We start from the raw sequence: 16371 nt of genomic DNA, 5'->3' as shown, positions 1-16371 counted from the left end.
ATGACTGTGGGATCCCTGGAAAGCAACCGCAACATTTCCTCCACCTTTCTGCTGAGTGGCATTCCTGGGTTGGAGCACATGCACATCTGGATCTCCATCCCACTGTGCCTTATATACCTGGTTTCCATCCTGGGGAACTGTACAATCCTTTTTATCATTAAAACAGAGCCCTCACTCCATGAACCTATGTACCTTTTCTTGTCCATGCTGGCTCTGACTGACCTGGGTCTGTCTCTCTGCACCCTCCCTACAGTACTAGGCATCTTTTGGATTGGGGCACGAGATATTGGTCATGATGCCTGTTTTGCTCAGCTCTTTTTCATTCACTGCTTGTCCTTCCTGGAGTCTTCTGTGCTACTCTCCATGGCCTTTGACCGCTTTGTGGCCATTTGTCTCCCCTTGCACTATGCTTCCATTCTCACCAACACGGTCATTGGCAGGATTGGCCTGGTTTCCCTGGGCCGCAGTGTAGCCCTCATTTTCCCATTGCCTTTTATGCTCAAAAGATTCCCTTATTGTGGGTCCCCGGTTCTCTCACATTCCTATTGCCTCCACCAGGAAGTGATGAAATTGGCCTGTGCAGACATCAAAGCCAATAGCATCTATGGCATGTTCGTCATTGTTTCCACAGTAGGTATAGACTCACTGCTCATTCTCTTCTCCTATGCCCTGATCCTGCGTACTGTGCTGTCTATTGCATCCAAAGCTGAGAGATTCAAAGCTCTTAACACCTGTGTTTCCCACATATGTGCTGTACTCCTCTTCTACACACCCATGATTGGCTTGTCTGTCATCCACCGCTTTGGGAAGCAGGCACCTCATCTGGTCCAGGTGATCATGGGCTTTGTGTACCTCCTATTCCCTCCCCTGATGAACCCTATTGTCTACAGTGTGAAGACCAAACAGATCCGAGATCGCATAACCCATGCCTTTTGTTGTTAGTTGGGTCTAGTCTTAGAAGCACTAATTCCTTAAGTGTAGCCTTACTCCTTCATCTTTTATAATATCCAATGTGCATAAAATGGAAGAGACAATTATTTATTTACTTACAAATACATGAAGGAATGATCAGAAGTCACAGCTCTTGCAGAATTATCTTTGCCCTGATTGGGGGAAAGCACAATGCAGTATGACATAGCAGATTATATTTTTCAAAAAATGGCCAATGAGGTAATTCTAATCCTACATTTTCCTCCAGAAACTTGTTGCTCCCCCATCAAGAGATGGAGTCCATTTTTTCTCTCCTTGTAACTGTGTAGGACTTGGTAAATGCCTCAGTGAATTGAATGTTTAGGAAGTGATCTTGTAGGACTGCTGAGGCTAGGTCACAAAAGGTGATATATTTTAGACGGGTATATGCCTCTCCTACACTTTCTCTCTCCCTCCTTTTCTATCTTAATTTCTATTTCCATCTATATCTCTATCTCAATCAATGCTTGCTTTTTGAATAAAGCCTGCGAATACCATACCAAGAGGAAGCTGAGACCACAGGGACAAGCCATGTAGATGTCCCAGCCAATAGACCAAGCTAAGGTCTCAGCCTTAGTTGGATCATTATCATCTACTAGTGAGTAAATAAATCTTCATATTATTCCAAACCCCATTTTCCCCACCTTTCCAGGTGGTACCAAATAAAATAATCAACCCTACTCTGAACCTAGCCTAAGCTTCAGATTTGCAAGCTCAATAAATGTTTGTTTGCTTGTTTGTTTTTTAAGACACTAAATTTGGAGATGGTTTATTATACAGTTATATGTTAACTGGGTTGCTCAAAATAAAAAGAAGTGGATATAGGAGCAAAAATAAAAGTATTTTCTTTCAGTTGGGAGAAACAATGTCAGGAAAGATTTCCTTGAGTTGGCTCAGTGTAAGAAACATAATGGAGCTTGGCAATCAAACAGGAAAATTATGGTCTTATTTGAAGGAATAGGATGTACAAAACTGAGGCAGAGGTAAGAGAGAGAGAATAATGCATCTAAAGAAATATTTGAAGTTGTTTCTATTGTCATTGTTCCCTAGAATGTCAGGGAAAAGCAGAGAACATGGGAGTGAAGGAAGGGGAGGCGATAAGTAGAAAAAGGTTGAGGCACTGACCATACCAGAAAAATCATAAACCTGTGAATCAAAAAGAGATAATTGCTTATACCCTCTTATCTGTCCACTACAATTTTGCCACCACTTTGCCCAAGAAAAAAAAAAAATAATATATATATATATATATATATATATATATATTTCAGACATAAATGTGAAACCTAAAACCATAAAAATCCTAGAAGAGAGCCTAGACAGTAATTTCTCTGACATCAGCCACAGCAACATTTTTCTAAATATGTCACCTGAGCCAAGGGAAATAAAAACAAAAATAAACTATTGGGACTACCTCAAAATAAAAATAAATAAATAAATAAAATTTCTGCATAGTGATGGAAATAATGAACAAAATTAAAAGGGAACCTACTGAATGGGAAAAGATATTTTACAAATGAAATAGCTGATAAGGGATAAATATCCAAATTATATAAAAAACTTATAAAAATCTATACCCAAAACCAAATCATGCAATTAAAAATAGGCAGAAGGCATGAAAACATACGGATGACCAACAGACACATGAAAAGATGCTCAATATCACTCATCATCAGGGAAATACAAATCAAAACTACAATGAGATATCATCTAACACTTGTCAGAATGGTCAAAATAAAAAATACAAGAAACAGCAAGTGTTGGCAAGGATGTGAAGAAATAGGAACACTCTTACACTGTTGGTGGGAATGCAAACTGGTGCAGCCACTGTGGGAAACAGTATGGAGGTTTCTCAACAAGTTAAAAATAAAATTATCTTTAATCCAGTAATTGCACCACAGGGTATTTACCCTCAAAATCAAAAACACTAATACAAAGTATAGAAATAACCCAAGTGTCCATCAATAGATGAATGGATAAAAAAGATGTGAAAGATATATATATATATATATATATATAATGGAACATTATTCAGCCATAAAAAAGAATGAAATCTTGCCATTTACAACAACATGAATGGAGCTGGAGAGTATAATGCTAAGGGAAATAAGCTAAGGGAAATAAATGCTGAGTGAAATAAGACAAAGAAAGACAAATTCCATATGATTTCACTCATATGCAGAATTTAAGAAACAATGCAAAGGAAAAACAAGAAGGGAGACAAAGCAAGAAACAGACTCTTAACAATAGAGAAGAAATGCATGGTTAACAGAGGGGAGATAGGTGGGGTGATGGGTTAAGGAGGTGATGGAGACTACAAAGTACACTTATTGTGATATGCATGGAATAATGTATAGAATGGGTGAATCAATATATTGTACATCTGAAATGAATATAACACTGTATGTTAACTGTACTGGAATTAAAATAAAATTTTTTAAAAAATTATCTTTTGAGTAATATATGTCAATACAGTGTTTGTAAGTTTGTCTTGGAGGTATTTGTGAGGAAAGCAAGTCTGGATAAAATGCTGCTAAGTAGGGTTTTAGACATCTAGGGGGAATATTGAGGATGTCATGTTCCTGCACAGTGCAGGATCAAGAAAGGGAGTGGCAAAGGGCCAAAGATAAAACATCTCCTACAGGGGTGCCTGGGTAACTTGATGGTTTGGCATCTGTTTTGGCTGGGGTCATGAACCCAGGGCCCTGGGATTGACCCCTACATCGGGCTCCCTGGTTGGCAGGTAGCCTGCTTCTCCCTCTCCCTCTACAGTTCCCCTGCTTATGCCCTCTCATTCTCCCTGTCAAATAAATAAATAAGACCTTAAGAAAACAAAAACAGGGGCGCCTGGGTGGCTCAGTGGGTTAAGCCACTGCCTTCGGCTCAGGTCATGATCTCAGGGTCCTGGGATCAAGTCCCACATCGGGCTCTCTGCTCAGCAGGGGGCCTTCTTCCCTTCCTCTCTCTCTGCCTGCCTCTCTGCCTACTTGTGATTTCTCTCTGTCAAATAAATAAATAAAATCTTTAAAAAACAACAACAAAAAACAAAAACAAAAAACCTTTACTACAAGGTTTATGTGAAGTCAATTCCCATTTGAAGTTGGGCTTAATCTGATGCTATCTAGCCCACCTGACATTTAACTCTTAACAGGTTATGCCTTCCACAACCAGTGCCTCATTCTGCAATGAGGGATATACATGAACCTTGGGTGTTACATGTGGAAGATCCAAGGGTACTTATGAAAAACAAAATAAAATAGAATATGTGCGTGAGTGTCATGTGTGGTTTGTATTTTGGTAGTCTATGTACACACAAAACCTCAGGAAAACCATAAAGCTACATGCCTCTATTTCTATTGGTACTACTTTAAGTCTAATTAATATTATCTCTCACTTGAACTACTGTGTCTCTTCTAACTGTTCTCCTACCTTCCAGGTTTTCAGATTTATTGAGGTATACTTGATAAATAAAGCTTGTATATATTTAAGGTGTACGATATGATATTCTGATATATGAATTGTGAAATGATTATATAATCCTGCTAATTAATATAGCATCACATTCCATAGTCCATAATTTTTGTAGTGTGATAAGAACACTTAAGATCAGCTCTCTTGGGGCACCTGGGTGGCTCAGCCAGGGAAGCATTCAACTCTTGGTTTCAGCTTAGGACATGATCTCAGGGTTGTGAGATCTAACTCCATATTGGGCTCCGTGCTTGATGTGGAGTCTGCTGGAGATTCTCTCTCTTCCTCTCCTTCTGCCACTACTCCTGCTTCTGCATGCTCTTTTCTCTGTCTCTAAATAAATAAAGAAAATCTTTTAAAAAAAGATCAGCTCTCTTGGAAAATGTTAAGTATACAAAACAGTACTATTAACTTATAGTCACCAAGCCATATACTATATCTCAAGGAAGGAAGGGATGAAGATTACTTTCTGGTTTGAGCTTTGAAAAATTAAGTATATGAGAGTTCTACTTAGTGAGATAAAGAATACTTTCTAAGGAACAGGCCTAAAGAGAAGAATTAATTTATTGCATTTTGAAGATACTGAGCATCAGCTGTCTATGCAACACAGAGAGCGTATAGTGGCTAAGAACTCAAGCTCAGGAATAAATAGGCTTGAGAAGAATCCAGATTACATCACTTACTGGCTGTGTGTCCAGGAAAGTTTTCTTACTCTTATAAGCTCCTACTTTCTCATCTGCCAAACAGGGATAGATAATAAAATAAATGTAATAAGATGCCATATACTACGTAAAGCATTTGGTATAATATATGGTACTTAGTAAATGATCAATAATTGTGAAGTATTATTATTATCATTATTCTCATTAAAAAGTAGAGTCAATGAAGCATTTGGATCTATGGCCCTAGATCCTAGAAGAGAAGGCCATGGTACGGAAATAAATTCATGACCAGGAATCATAGATTAAACCTATAATAAGGCAAGACTACTCTCTCATTTACCTCTCTCAAAGATAATTTAGAACTGGGAACATAAACTCAAATCCCTCTGAGGGCCACCAAGTAAGGTAAATGAGTGAAGAAAAATTCTGGAAGACAAATAGCAAGTGGTAGGTTATGATCTCTGGCAAACCCTGTCTTAAGGGACTTAACTACTCAGCTCCAGAATGCTGGGCCAATAGTAAAGATGCACTGATTTTTAAAAAGAAAATAAAAATCAGGTCTTCTGCCCATTTTAAAATCGGATTTTCGGGGTTTTTCTTTATGCTGAGCTGTAGAAATTCTTTATACATTTTGGGTATTAATCCCTTATCAGACATGCCATTTGTAAGTGTCTTCTCCCATTCAGCAGGTTGCTTTTGGCTTTGTTTATGGTTTCCTTCATTGTATAAAAGCTTTTTATTTTGATGTAGTCCCAATAGTTGATTTTTGCTTTTGCTTCGAGAAGACATCTAGAAAAATGTTTCTATAGCCAATGTCAAAGAAATTCCTGTCTGTGTTTTCTTTCAGGCGTTTTATGGTTTCAGGTCTCACCTTTAGATCTCTAATCCATTTTAAATTTATTTTAGTGTATGGTGTTAGAATGTGGTCCAGTTTCATTTTTCTGCATTTAGCTGTCCAGTTTTCCCAGCACCATTTATTGAAAAGACTGCCTTGGGACGCCTGGGTGGCTCAGTTGGTTAAGCAGCTGCTTTCGGCTCAGGTCATGATCCCAGCATCCTGGGATCAAGTCCCGCATCAGGCTCCTTGCTCCGCAGGGAGCCTGCTTCTCCCTCTGACTCTGCCTTCCACTCTGTCTGCCTATGCTCGCTCTCACTCTGACAAATAAATAAATAAAATCTTAAAAAAAAAAAAAGAAAAGACTGCCTTTTCCCCATTGTATATTCTTGTCTCCTTTGTCACAGATTAATTGGCCATAAGTCACTATGTTATACACCTGAAACTAATATAATGTTGTGGGTCAGCTATACTAAAAAAAAGTTAGATAATTAGAAATAATAAAGTATATTATTGTATATGAATAGCACAAAGTCAAAAAGTTGCTTTGAAAAAATACTTGATAAAATATGAAATACATTCTTTAAAATACAGCATAGAAAATGCCCAGGTTCTTATGTAAAATTTCATGATTTTTGTAAAGGTTGAGAACTAGTTCAATTTTTAAATAATTCACAGTTTTATGAATGAAACAAAGCCTTATTCTGTAAGTTTCGTCCTGTGGACCACCACTTGGCACATCTGGCCTATCATTATCCCCTGAATAACCAATTCTTTCATTTTTTTCTGTTTTGTTTATATCCTGGAAGATGACATAACATAAAACTTTAGAACAAAGGCAAGTGGCCCCAAAGAGACCTGAGTTCAGTCCTCAGGCCTTAAATTTTAGTAATCACTTAATTTCTCAAAGCCATAAATTTTGGACAGGAGTAATATCTACTTCAGATATTTGCCACAAAGATTAAATGAGATAATGTGCATAATGTATTTGACAGTATGGAATAAATTATATATCGTTAATCAAGTGTATGCACTATATTTGCCTCTCAGATATCTGGCCTAATTACTCCAGAACATGAAAGTAACCCATCCAAGATCTTATTCCCTCCTAAAAACCTGACCACACATGAAGAACGGTGAAATCCTAGCACCTTCTTTCCTTCATTGTTCATGGTTTCAATTCTTCCACCTACCACACCCAGAACCAACCCTACAGTGCCCTCACCTTTGGAAGGTCTAGAATAAATAACATCTGACATGTTCTTTAACTCAAAAAAAGTAATTCTCCTTTCTTCCAATTTCTCCCTTCTTTCACCCCATTGGATTTTTTTTTTTCAGAAGTTTTTGGGACTTATAATATCTACTTTAATAAGTTGAAGTTAAGCATCAAAACAAATGACTATATGGAAATATTCTGAAATTCACTTATAACCATTTCAGTTATCATTTGTTGTGTGGCCTTAAGAAAGGCATTGCATTTTTCCGGGCTCTGGTTCTTTATTTGCAAATCAAAAATTCATTGTAATTAATGAATTACATGGCTCCTTCCCATTTGTACATCTTTGTTCTCAAGCTGTTGTCTATTTATCCTAGCCTGAGTTTTCATGGTGTCCACAGCAAGAGGTGCAGGTGTTTTCAGCCTCTTGACCCAAAATAAGGTAGAAAAAGACACAGCAGCCAGATTGTGGCTGGGGTCAGTGGGGGATGGGGGGGTCATTTTTTAGGACCAAAGACTGTTCTTTACCCCAATTGTAGTAAGAGAAAATAAGAGTGTTTTAAGTAAGTGGATAACGTTAGTTGTTTTACAAAAGGTCACTCTGGCTGCAAAGTAGAGAGCAAATTAGAGAGTAAGATTGAAGGAAGGGTCCAAATTAAGACCTGATAAAAGCATTCTTGCATGAGAGGAAGGTGATTTGGATAAGGATTATGGCAGAAGAAATAGATCAGGAAAAATTGATAGATGGTTGGGAGAAAAACACCTATAGAATTTCATGTCAGACTGATCAGAATACTACCACAGAGGCCAGGGAAGACACAATCTCTGCTCTGAGAATTATTGAGAGCTCTGTAATCTCCACATTCTGTTCCCAAGGTGCATCCAGAAGCTTGAGGCTGCTGTAACATTGTCTCAACTGTCTGGATGTCAGGTGGCAGTTCTTCTTGCAAAGTCATGGGAGAAAGTCATTAAACCTACAATAAAGTGACTTACAATGCAACTGGCAAATGGTCAAGGCCATTCCATGGGCTCTGTATGCCTGAAGACATCACCTGTATGGTCAGCTTCACTTAAGACTTTTTAGGCTTCATTGGAAGAACAGATGGATACAACCAACAGTTGATACTCAGCAAAATTTTGTCAGCAAATGACAATAACCTGCATGCTGTTTTTTAAGTACAGAGACTGATTGGAGGTCATCTGAGGACTCTGAAAATCTTTGGAAAAAATCTCCAATGGGAGAGGTTAACAATGAGGATAATAATGAAGGCCAGGGATCAACAAATCTGTTTCTTCTGCTAGGCTTCCAATGGGCAAGTGAGCTTTACCAATGGATCTTGAAGAAATAACTCCGTCACAAAGGTTAATTCTGAATTTCTAGGCATACACTCATTTTCCTTAAGGATTGTCTCCCTTTGGGAACACAGACTGAAAGTAGGAGTCTGGAAGAATCTGCACCAAACCCAACATTTGAGTATGTCCCTCTTAAGCATAAAGGAGAAACTGAGCAAGAGCACTGAAGGAGGCAGGCTAACTAGCTTCTTGGTCTACCATGCATGATCGTTAAGTCTGAGCAAGTCATTGACTTGGGGTGTCCATTTCCTCCCTTACAGAGTGAAAAAGCTGGACTAATTATCTCTAACTTATTTTCTTGGAGTCTAAATTATAATGATGATCAATGAAGCTAATTATTTTTCTGAGGCTATCAATTATACATTTAGATCTCTAAGAAGGAAATAGAGAAAAGCACATTACAGATCTTGTTTTTGGCATTATTTTCTTGATTTCTTACAACTGTTCTGGTACACCATGTTTAATTAGTACTTTTATTTACTATAATTAAAATTTCTAGTATATCATAAAATCCACAGGCAAACAACACTAAGAATATTCCTACATGAAACAAAAACATCTAGTTTATTAATTAAAACAAATTATATGGCACTGTGTAAAATAAAACGAATAAGCCTAGAGTTTGATTTTCCATCCAAAAAAAAAAAAAAAAAGAATTTCATGTCAGTTTGGATATGGAAAATAAAGTGAGATAGTGGACACTGTCGTAAGAATAGATTTGAGTTGAGAGAAATAACAGGGGAGGCAGTTCTTGGCTTTTCACAAAGCAGACAGCAAAAAAAAAAAAAAAAAAGTTTCCCCAGAAATGAATGGGTATTCTGAAAGAGCATTTTCAGGATTCCCAAATATTAGAGACTTAAAGGGGCAGTGATCTGTTATCAGCAAATCAGTTAATGATTATAAGTCCCTCTTTTTCTTTTTTAAAATCAGCTTTGTTGCTGTTTAATTGGTGACAATAAAATGTAAATAGTTTCGGGGTGCCTGGGTGGCTCAGTGGGTTAAAGCCTCTGCCTTTGGCTCAGGTCATGATCTCAGGGCCCTGGAATCCAGCCCAGCTTCAGGCTCTCTGCTCAGCGGGAAGCCTGCTTCCTCCCCTCTCTCTCTGCCTGCCTCTCTGCCTACTTGGGATCTCTGTCTGTCAAATAAATAAATAAAATGTTTTTTTAAAAATGTAAGTATTTTCAAATACATTCTGAAGAGTTCTGACACATGCGTGCCTCTGTAGCTACCAGCCTGATTAAGACATAGGACATTGCCTTCACTTCATAAAAGGTTCTCTTGTCTCCCTGGAGTCAATCATCCCCCTCTCCATCCCAACCAGGCAAAACCTGCTCTGACATCTTTCACTATAGATTGACTTTTGTCTCACTAGCACATTTATAAATGAAAGAATAAGTAATACATTGAGTCTGGTGTCTTTCACTCAGTCTAGTTTTTCAGATTGAGCCCTACTGGTGCATGTAAGATAAGCAGGTCATTTCCTCAGGGCCTCTGGGTGGCTCAGTTGGTAAGGCAGCTGTCTTCCGCTCAGGTCATGATCCCAGGGTCCTGGGATCAAGCCCACACTGGGCTCCCTTCTCAGCGGGGAGCCTATTTCTCCTCCCCCTCTGTCTACTGCTCTCCCTGCTTGTGCTCACTGCTCTTTCTCTCTCTCTCTGACAAATAAATCTTGAAAAAAGATAAGTAAGTCATTTCCTATTATTTCTGAGTAGTATATTCTATTTTCTCAACATACCCATTGAGGGATTATTACCATACCAAATGTTACCTTTTTCCTTTGCTTCAGCGCTTCTAGCATTCTTCCAAACATATCCACTTCTTATCTGCCTAGAGCTTTGCTTTAAATCTTCCTACATCCCCATGTTGTTATTTTCTAGAACATTCTATGTTCCTCTCCACATCCTTTTAAATCTCAACTAATACCCTTCTTATCAGTGAGGTGTTTCTTAACTTATATAGCTCAACCAGGTCTTGCTCCCTGTAATTTTCTTTCATACACAAATATTTTATTTCCTCCCTCTTTAAACACAATGTGTAATTATTTAAATTACTTATTTTATCATCGGTTTCTCTATTTGGAATATAACTTCCATAAAAGTATAGCACAGGGGCTCACTATTATAAATCCCTACCAGGATCCCTACAAAAAACTACTTACAGAAATGAAAGATTAAATGTTTACAGTGAGCCTGGTACCATCACCAAAATGCCACTGCTGACCAAAAGATGGCATGAGCAGGTCCATTTCAGCCTCATTCCTCCCAAATGGGATACCAGACTTTTCTATCCTAAAGCCTCCTTTCATTATTCCCATTTGAACTCTGGGGGATGTTGTATGTCAAAGAAGATAAATTTGATATATAAGAAAACAAACAAACAAAAAACAAAAAAACTCATCCCTCATTCACTTCTTTTTATTAACAAATATAAAATATTTGGACATTTTAAATATCTATTCAAGAAATAACTATTGAGCAACTATGTTGTTCCAAATATTCTCTAAGAGGATGGGAATAGCATAGAGAATAAGACAGACTGGCAATCAGAGAACCTAGTTAGAAACAAATGAGCAAAAGAAGTGCACCGGATACCTACAATCCCAGCTCCAAAAGGAAAACTGGTTTCTTAAGCCGAGCAGCTCAGTCATGATTAGAAGTATCCTTCAGTATTCTGAATCACTGAAAACAGATGATTGCCTTCATTACAGCCTGTGGGCAGTGGCACCAGTGGGCTGTGGGTCCAGGGTATCACATCTGTAAGTAACTGCAGCATGTCTATACTCATTTCCCAAAACTATCAAGGGAGTACTTGGAGTGAGGAATTGGATTTCCCACTTGTGAGTAGGGCAGTCATCACAGGGCCTCTCTTCTCTTGGGGAGCACACACCTCTAGGTGACCGACTGACTAGGAGAGGCCAGGCAGAACTTAAAAAAAGCAGCTCAGTTTCTCCTGGGTTTTAAACATTACTCAGAGCCAATCTATGGTGTCTGGGGTCAGTTCTAGAGTAGTAGTTAGTTAAACTTTAAAAGGATACGTAGAGGCCAGCAAAGGACAAATCATGGCCACTATGGGAAAAGTCAAAGGCCTGCCACGGCAGCACTCCACAACAAGTCAGATCAAACCAGGCAGGCCCAAGAAAAGAAGGCCAGAAACCCTGACAAACTAAGGGAGAAAAGGCACTAACCCCCACCCCAAGAAATAAGTATTCCACCCCTTAGTCAACAACTCTCAATAAAAGACAGAAACCAGAACCCTGTGTTGCACACCTGTCCCTTGAACTTCCCACTCTCAAAGCTCCAGAGTGTGCTCTGTCTTTCATAAACTCTTCACTTAAACATTAAACAACCACTGTGTCTGCTCAGTCCTTGAAATCTTTTCCTGTAATAAGACAGCCTCCTTCACTCCTGCAACACCCTGACTCCCACCAGCTCTGCAATGTCCTTGTGATGGGTTGGGCAGAGGTCTCCCCAGTCTACCATGCAACACAAGGAGAAGAATGGGCAAGACTCTGATGAACTAGGTCTCTCTGCTTCTTTGTCTGTTTCTCTCCCTCCAAATGGATATTCTGAGACAAAATTCCCGTGTGTATAGGGATACTCCACATCAAAGTGCAATTCTTGGGACCCAACCTGGTATAACCTATAGTTCCCTTCAGGAGCTAGCATTAGATTCCACAATTTAAGGGTTCAATCCTACAAGAGTAGACCTCCCACCCCACTTCAGACACCTGTCACAAGAACAGTCCTTGTCCCCTGCTTCTAAGCAACTGGCTATAAATCAGAGGTTCCCATGACCTACTCCTTGGGCTTGATTAATTTACTAGGGCAACTCACAGAACTCAGAGAAACATTTTACTTATTACATTATCAGTTTATTATAAGGATATAATGCAGGAACAGCCAGGTGGAAGAAATACTGAGGGCAAGGGTTGGGAAAGGCATGGAACTTCTATGGCCTCTCCATTATGCTATGCTCCCCAGTCTCCATATGTTGTTCACCAACACAGAATCTCTGGGAACCTTGTCCTTCTGAGATTTTTACAGAGGCTCCATTACATACCCATGATTGATTGCTTAAGTCATTGGCCCCTGGTAACAGGTTCAACCTCCTACCACTCACTCCACTTGCTTCCTGGAGGTCTGGGTGAAACTAAAAGTTCCAATTCTCTAATTCAAGGTTGGTTCTTCTGACAACCAGCCTCTTAGGGTGGGGACCTAAGGTCATCTCATTAACATCACAAAAAACATCTAATGGCTGTTATCACCTAGGAAATTCCAAGAGTTTTAGGAACTCTGAGTCAGAAAAGGGGTCAAAAACCAAATACATATTTATTACTCAGTATAAATCAAAACCTCACAAACTCCTTCCTTTTACACATTCTCTTCATTTTTCAAAGTTATCTTAATTAAATCTGTATAAAGGTCAGAGTTTCAGATACGCCAATAAGGATTATGAAAAAATAATTTCTTTCTTTAGATGCAATTGACTTTTCTGAGCAGAAAAGGATGAGGATCAACACGGTTTTTACTGTGACTCCCTTCCATTTGGAATCTTAATGTTTGCAATATTTATTCTTCATTCTATAAATCTGGGCCTGTGATTTATAAACACTACCATCAGGAGAAACTGGCTATAACTCAATGATTTTTAACAGGTGTATTTATCACATATGACATATGGGTTCTTTATTAAAGTATATTTATCACATATGATATATGGGTTCTTATTAAGACAGTTTCTGATCACTTGGCTCTGACAGTGCCCAGACTTCTCAAAAAGCGACTTGCTTAGTCCCTTCAGAGGGCCGGTCCCTTCCCCAACAGCAGTCACCTTCAGAAGCCACCACTAGGCTGGCTCCCACCTACTTCCTGCGACTTTCCAAGCCAGGAGGATTCTCAGTTCTGGATCTCTTTCCTGATCTCTATCAGCTATGCTATTGCTGTTGTTAAAAACAACTCCCTTCTTTGATGTGGCCTGCACATCATGTATTGCTAGCCTCCGTGGTAGAGGTCCTCTTACTTCCACCTCACCTAAGAGGTTTTCTCTTTTATTGGTTGCAAGCCCATAAAATGAACTACTGTAACTGCTTCTACTATGCTGGTCTGCATAGCCATATTTTCCTGCTAGCCATATTTTCCCTCTGTTGGTCAGAGGCAGCCATGTGCATTTACCTATTAGATGTGCCAATCTGCTTTCCACTTTACCATGTTCATTTTGTTCCAATCATTGATAGCTAAGCTGGGAAAAACTATGATACCACAAAGCATACTGTGCAAGAGCCCTCATTTCTTCATGATGTCCTGGTTACCCTTCTGCCTCAGACACATCATCCCCTAAGACCTACTATGAACATGTGGCTTTACTAAAACTGGTAAATGCTGACACCAGACCATACTTATGGACTCTTATGGCCTCTGTGGTTGGATTGGAGATTTGTTGTTACTACTCTGTGTGTTAGGATACTGAAGGCCATGCTATAGCTTCCCTGGGGAGAAGCCCTGCCCAAAGTAGTTGGCACACATGCCTCTCACATTTGTGTCATTCTGTCCCTGGAATCTCAGTGTTCTGCTTCTTCTCCCATAGCTTTCACACCATATAGCCAGAATGGCTTCACTCTCATTGCTCAGTACCCCTACTGGTGCCTTCCATTTCAAAACCATTCCATGTTATCAGTTGATTGTGAACCCCAACGCCCCAGATAAAGATATATTGGAGTACCTCAGAATGTGATTTCACTTGCAGATATTGTATTTACAGAGATAGTCCACTTTAAATGAGGTCATTCTGGTGATCCCTAATCCAAATGACTAGTAAAGTAATATAAAACATGGAACTCTGAACACAGAGATATGCACACACACAGATAACAGATGAACACTAAGGCAGAGATTTAAATGACGGCTCTAGAGTGAGAGAAGAAAGAACATTTCCTAAATTTTGTGAGTCCCAAAACGTTAAAAGGGTACTGCAAAACAAGAAAAAATGAAATCAAATCTCTCAGTAACATAGGGGCCAAATTAACAAATAAAATATTATTTAAAATAATCCACCAAGAATATAGAACAATCATTTAATGTATTTCACCCATTAAGAGAATAGAAAGAAACAACTGTGAATCTGTAGTAAATTTGAATAAAAGTGATGAATTCCAATAGATATCCATGTTAACTGGGTAAACTGGACAGAAACTTCCTCAGCAAAAACCATGATTAATGTTAAAATAATGAAAATATTCTCTCTGAGTTTGGGTACAGGATGATGATGCCCACTATCACTATTTTACTTAACCTAGCATCAAAGTAATTAGTTAGTACAAGAAGGCAAGAAAAGTAAAGGACTGTAGCATTGTGAAGGGATCAAAACAAAACGAATTATTTACAGATGACATGATTGTGCATTTACATAATCAGACAGAACAAACAGGCATAGCATTAGATAAAATAACTGATGTCCATAAGTGATTATTAGTGATTAGTCATATTAAGCCATATAACTGAATATAAGAACAATATTAAAATACCAAGTGAATTTCTTTTTTCAAAAGTTTACATTTTTATTTATTTGAGAGAGACAGAGAGAGAACACACAAGTGTGACCATGAGGGGAAGTACAGAAGGAGAAGCAGACTCCCCCCTGAGCAGGGAGCCCAGTTTGGGCTCCCTCCCAGGACCCTGGGATCATGACCTGGGCCAAAGGCAGGTGTTGAACTGAATGAGCCACCCAGGCGCAACAACAATTGTATTTCTATGTATTAACCATTCATTAGAAAATGAAGTTCTCACATGATATCATGTAATAAAGTAACATCAAAAGTCATACAGCTTAGAATACATCAAAAAACTTTGTGAGAAGTATCACTAGGAAAATAAACCCAGCTGGAAGAATTACAAAGACATACAAATACAGGGATTTATCACTTTCAGGAATTATAAGGTTCTATGTTTTAAATAGAAAGTTTCTTCCAAAAATGGTCAACAGATCTTATTCAATCTCAATCAACTCCTAGGAGGTTTTCCTGTGGAAATTATGCTCACATTTACATGGAAACATGACAGATCTGGAATGCCAAGACACTATTACAGAAGAAGAAAACCAAAGAACGTATGCTACCAGGCATAGGACACAACAGCAAACCTCAAAGCAAGCATAGTCATTTGACAAGTACTCAAAGGGATTCCATGGTGATGGCAAAAGAATGCTTACTTCAGTAACTGCTGCTGATCTATGGACAGCCATATGGAAATGAGTCATGAGAACAAAAGAACACCACTGGACAGAAAATAAACAAAAGACTTGGGAAGGTCAGGCTTTGGTCAACAACCACAGAAACAAGGAACTTTCTGTTGTGGGAGTAAGTTACAGGTAGCACCTATCTCTTTGCTTTGCCCACCCTTCTAATGATGTCATTTGTATTGTTTGCAAGTATTTCTTACAGAAAATTAAGCTTGCCATTACAGAAACAAAGTTTGGAAAGGCATTTCCTAAAAGGAGGTATCCCAACAAGATGAAATGTATCAGAGCTTCTACCTCATTACTCCCAAAGAAGATGCAAATTAATGGGGGATTCGGTAAGCCTAGTGGTATTATTAAGGAGGGCATGTTTGTCATGGACCACTGGGTGTGGTGCATAAACAATGACTCTTGGAACACTGAAAAAGTAAAGTAAAATTTAACTTAAAAAAAAAAGAAAGAAAAAGAAAGAAAGAAAAAAGAAAAGGAAAAAAAAAAACGTTCTGGTCTCTTTTCATATCATTGCCTGGGCTGCAATTCTATGTGATAAATCATTGAGCAGTACACTCACATGCTCAGTCTGCTGAATGTATGTTATTCTCCTTACATTAGACTTATTTCCAATTCACAAGACATTA

The 16371-nt window shown here is 38.6% G+C and overlaps 1 protein-coding gene across 1 annotated transcript; it reads left to right on the top strand.

Annotated features, from left to right (window-relative positions):
- Positions 1–942, top strand: LOC309840179 (olfactory receptor 51G2-like; the record flags this gene model as incomplete). Its single annotated transcript, XM_082682253.1, has 1 exon — positions 1–942. The coding sequence occupies one exon, from the start codon at positions 1–3 to the stop codon at positions 940–942; it is 942 nt and encodes a 313-aa protein (XP_082538379.1).
- Between the last annotated feature and the right edge of the window lie 15429 nt (positions 943–16371).

The sequence above is a fragment of the Mustela nivalis genome, assembly GCF_964662115.1.
Source record: "Mustela nivalis genome assembly, chromosome: 9".
NCBI classification, from domain to species: Eukaryota; Metazoa; Chordata; class Mammalia; order Carnivora; family Mustelidae; genus Mustela; species Mustela nivalis.
This window is presented reverse-complemented; position numbering and strand designations above follow the sequence as displayed.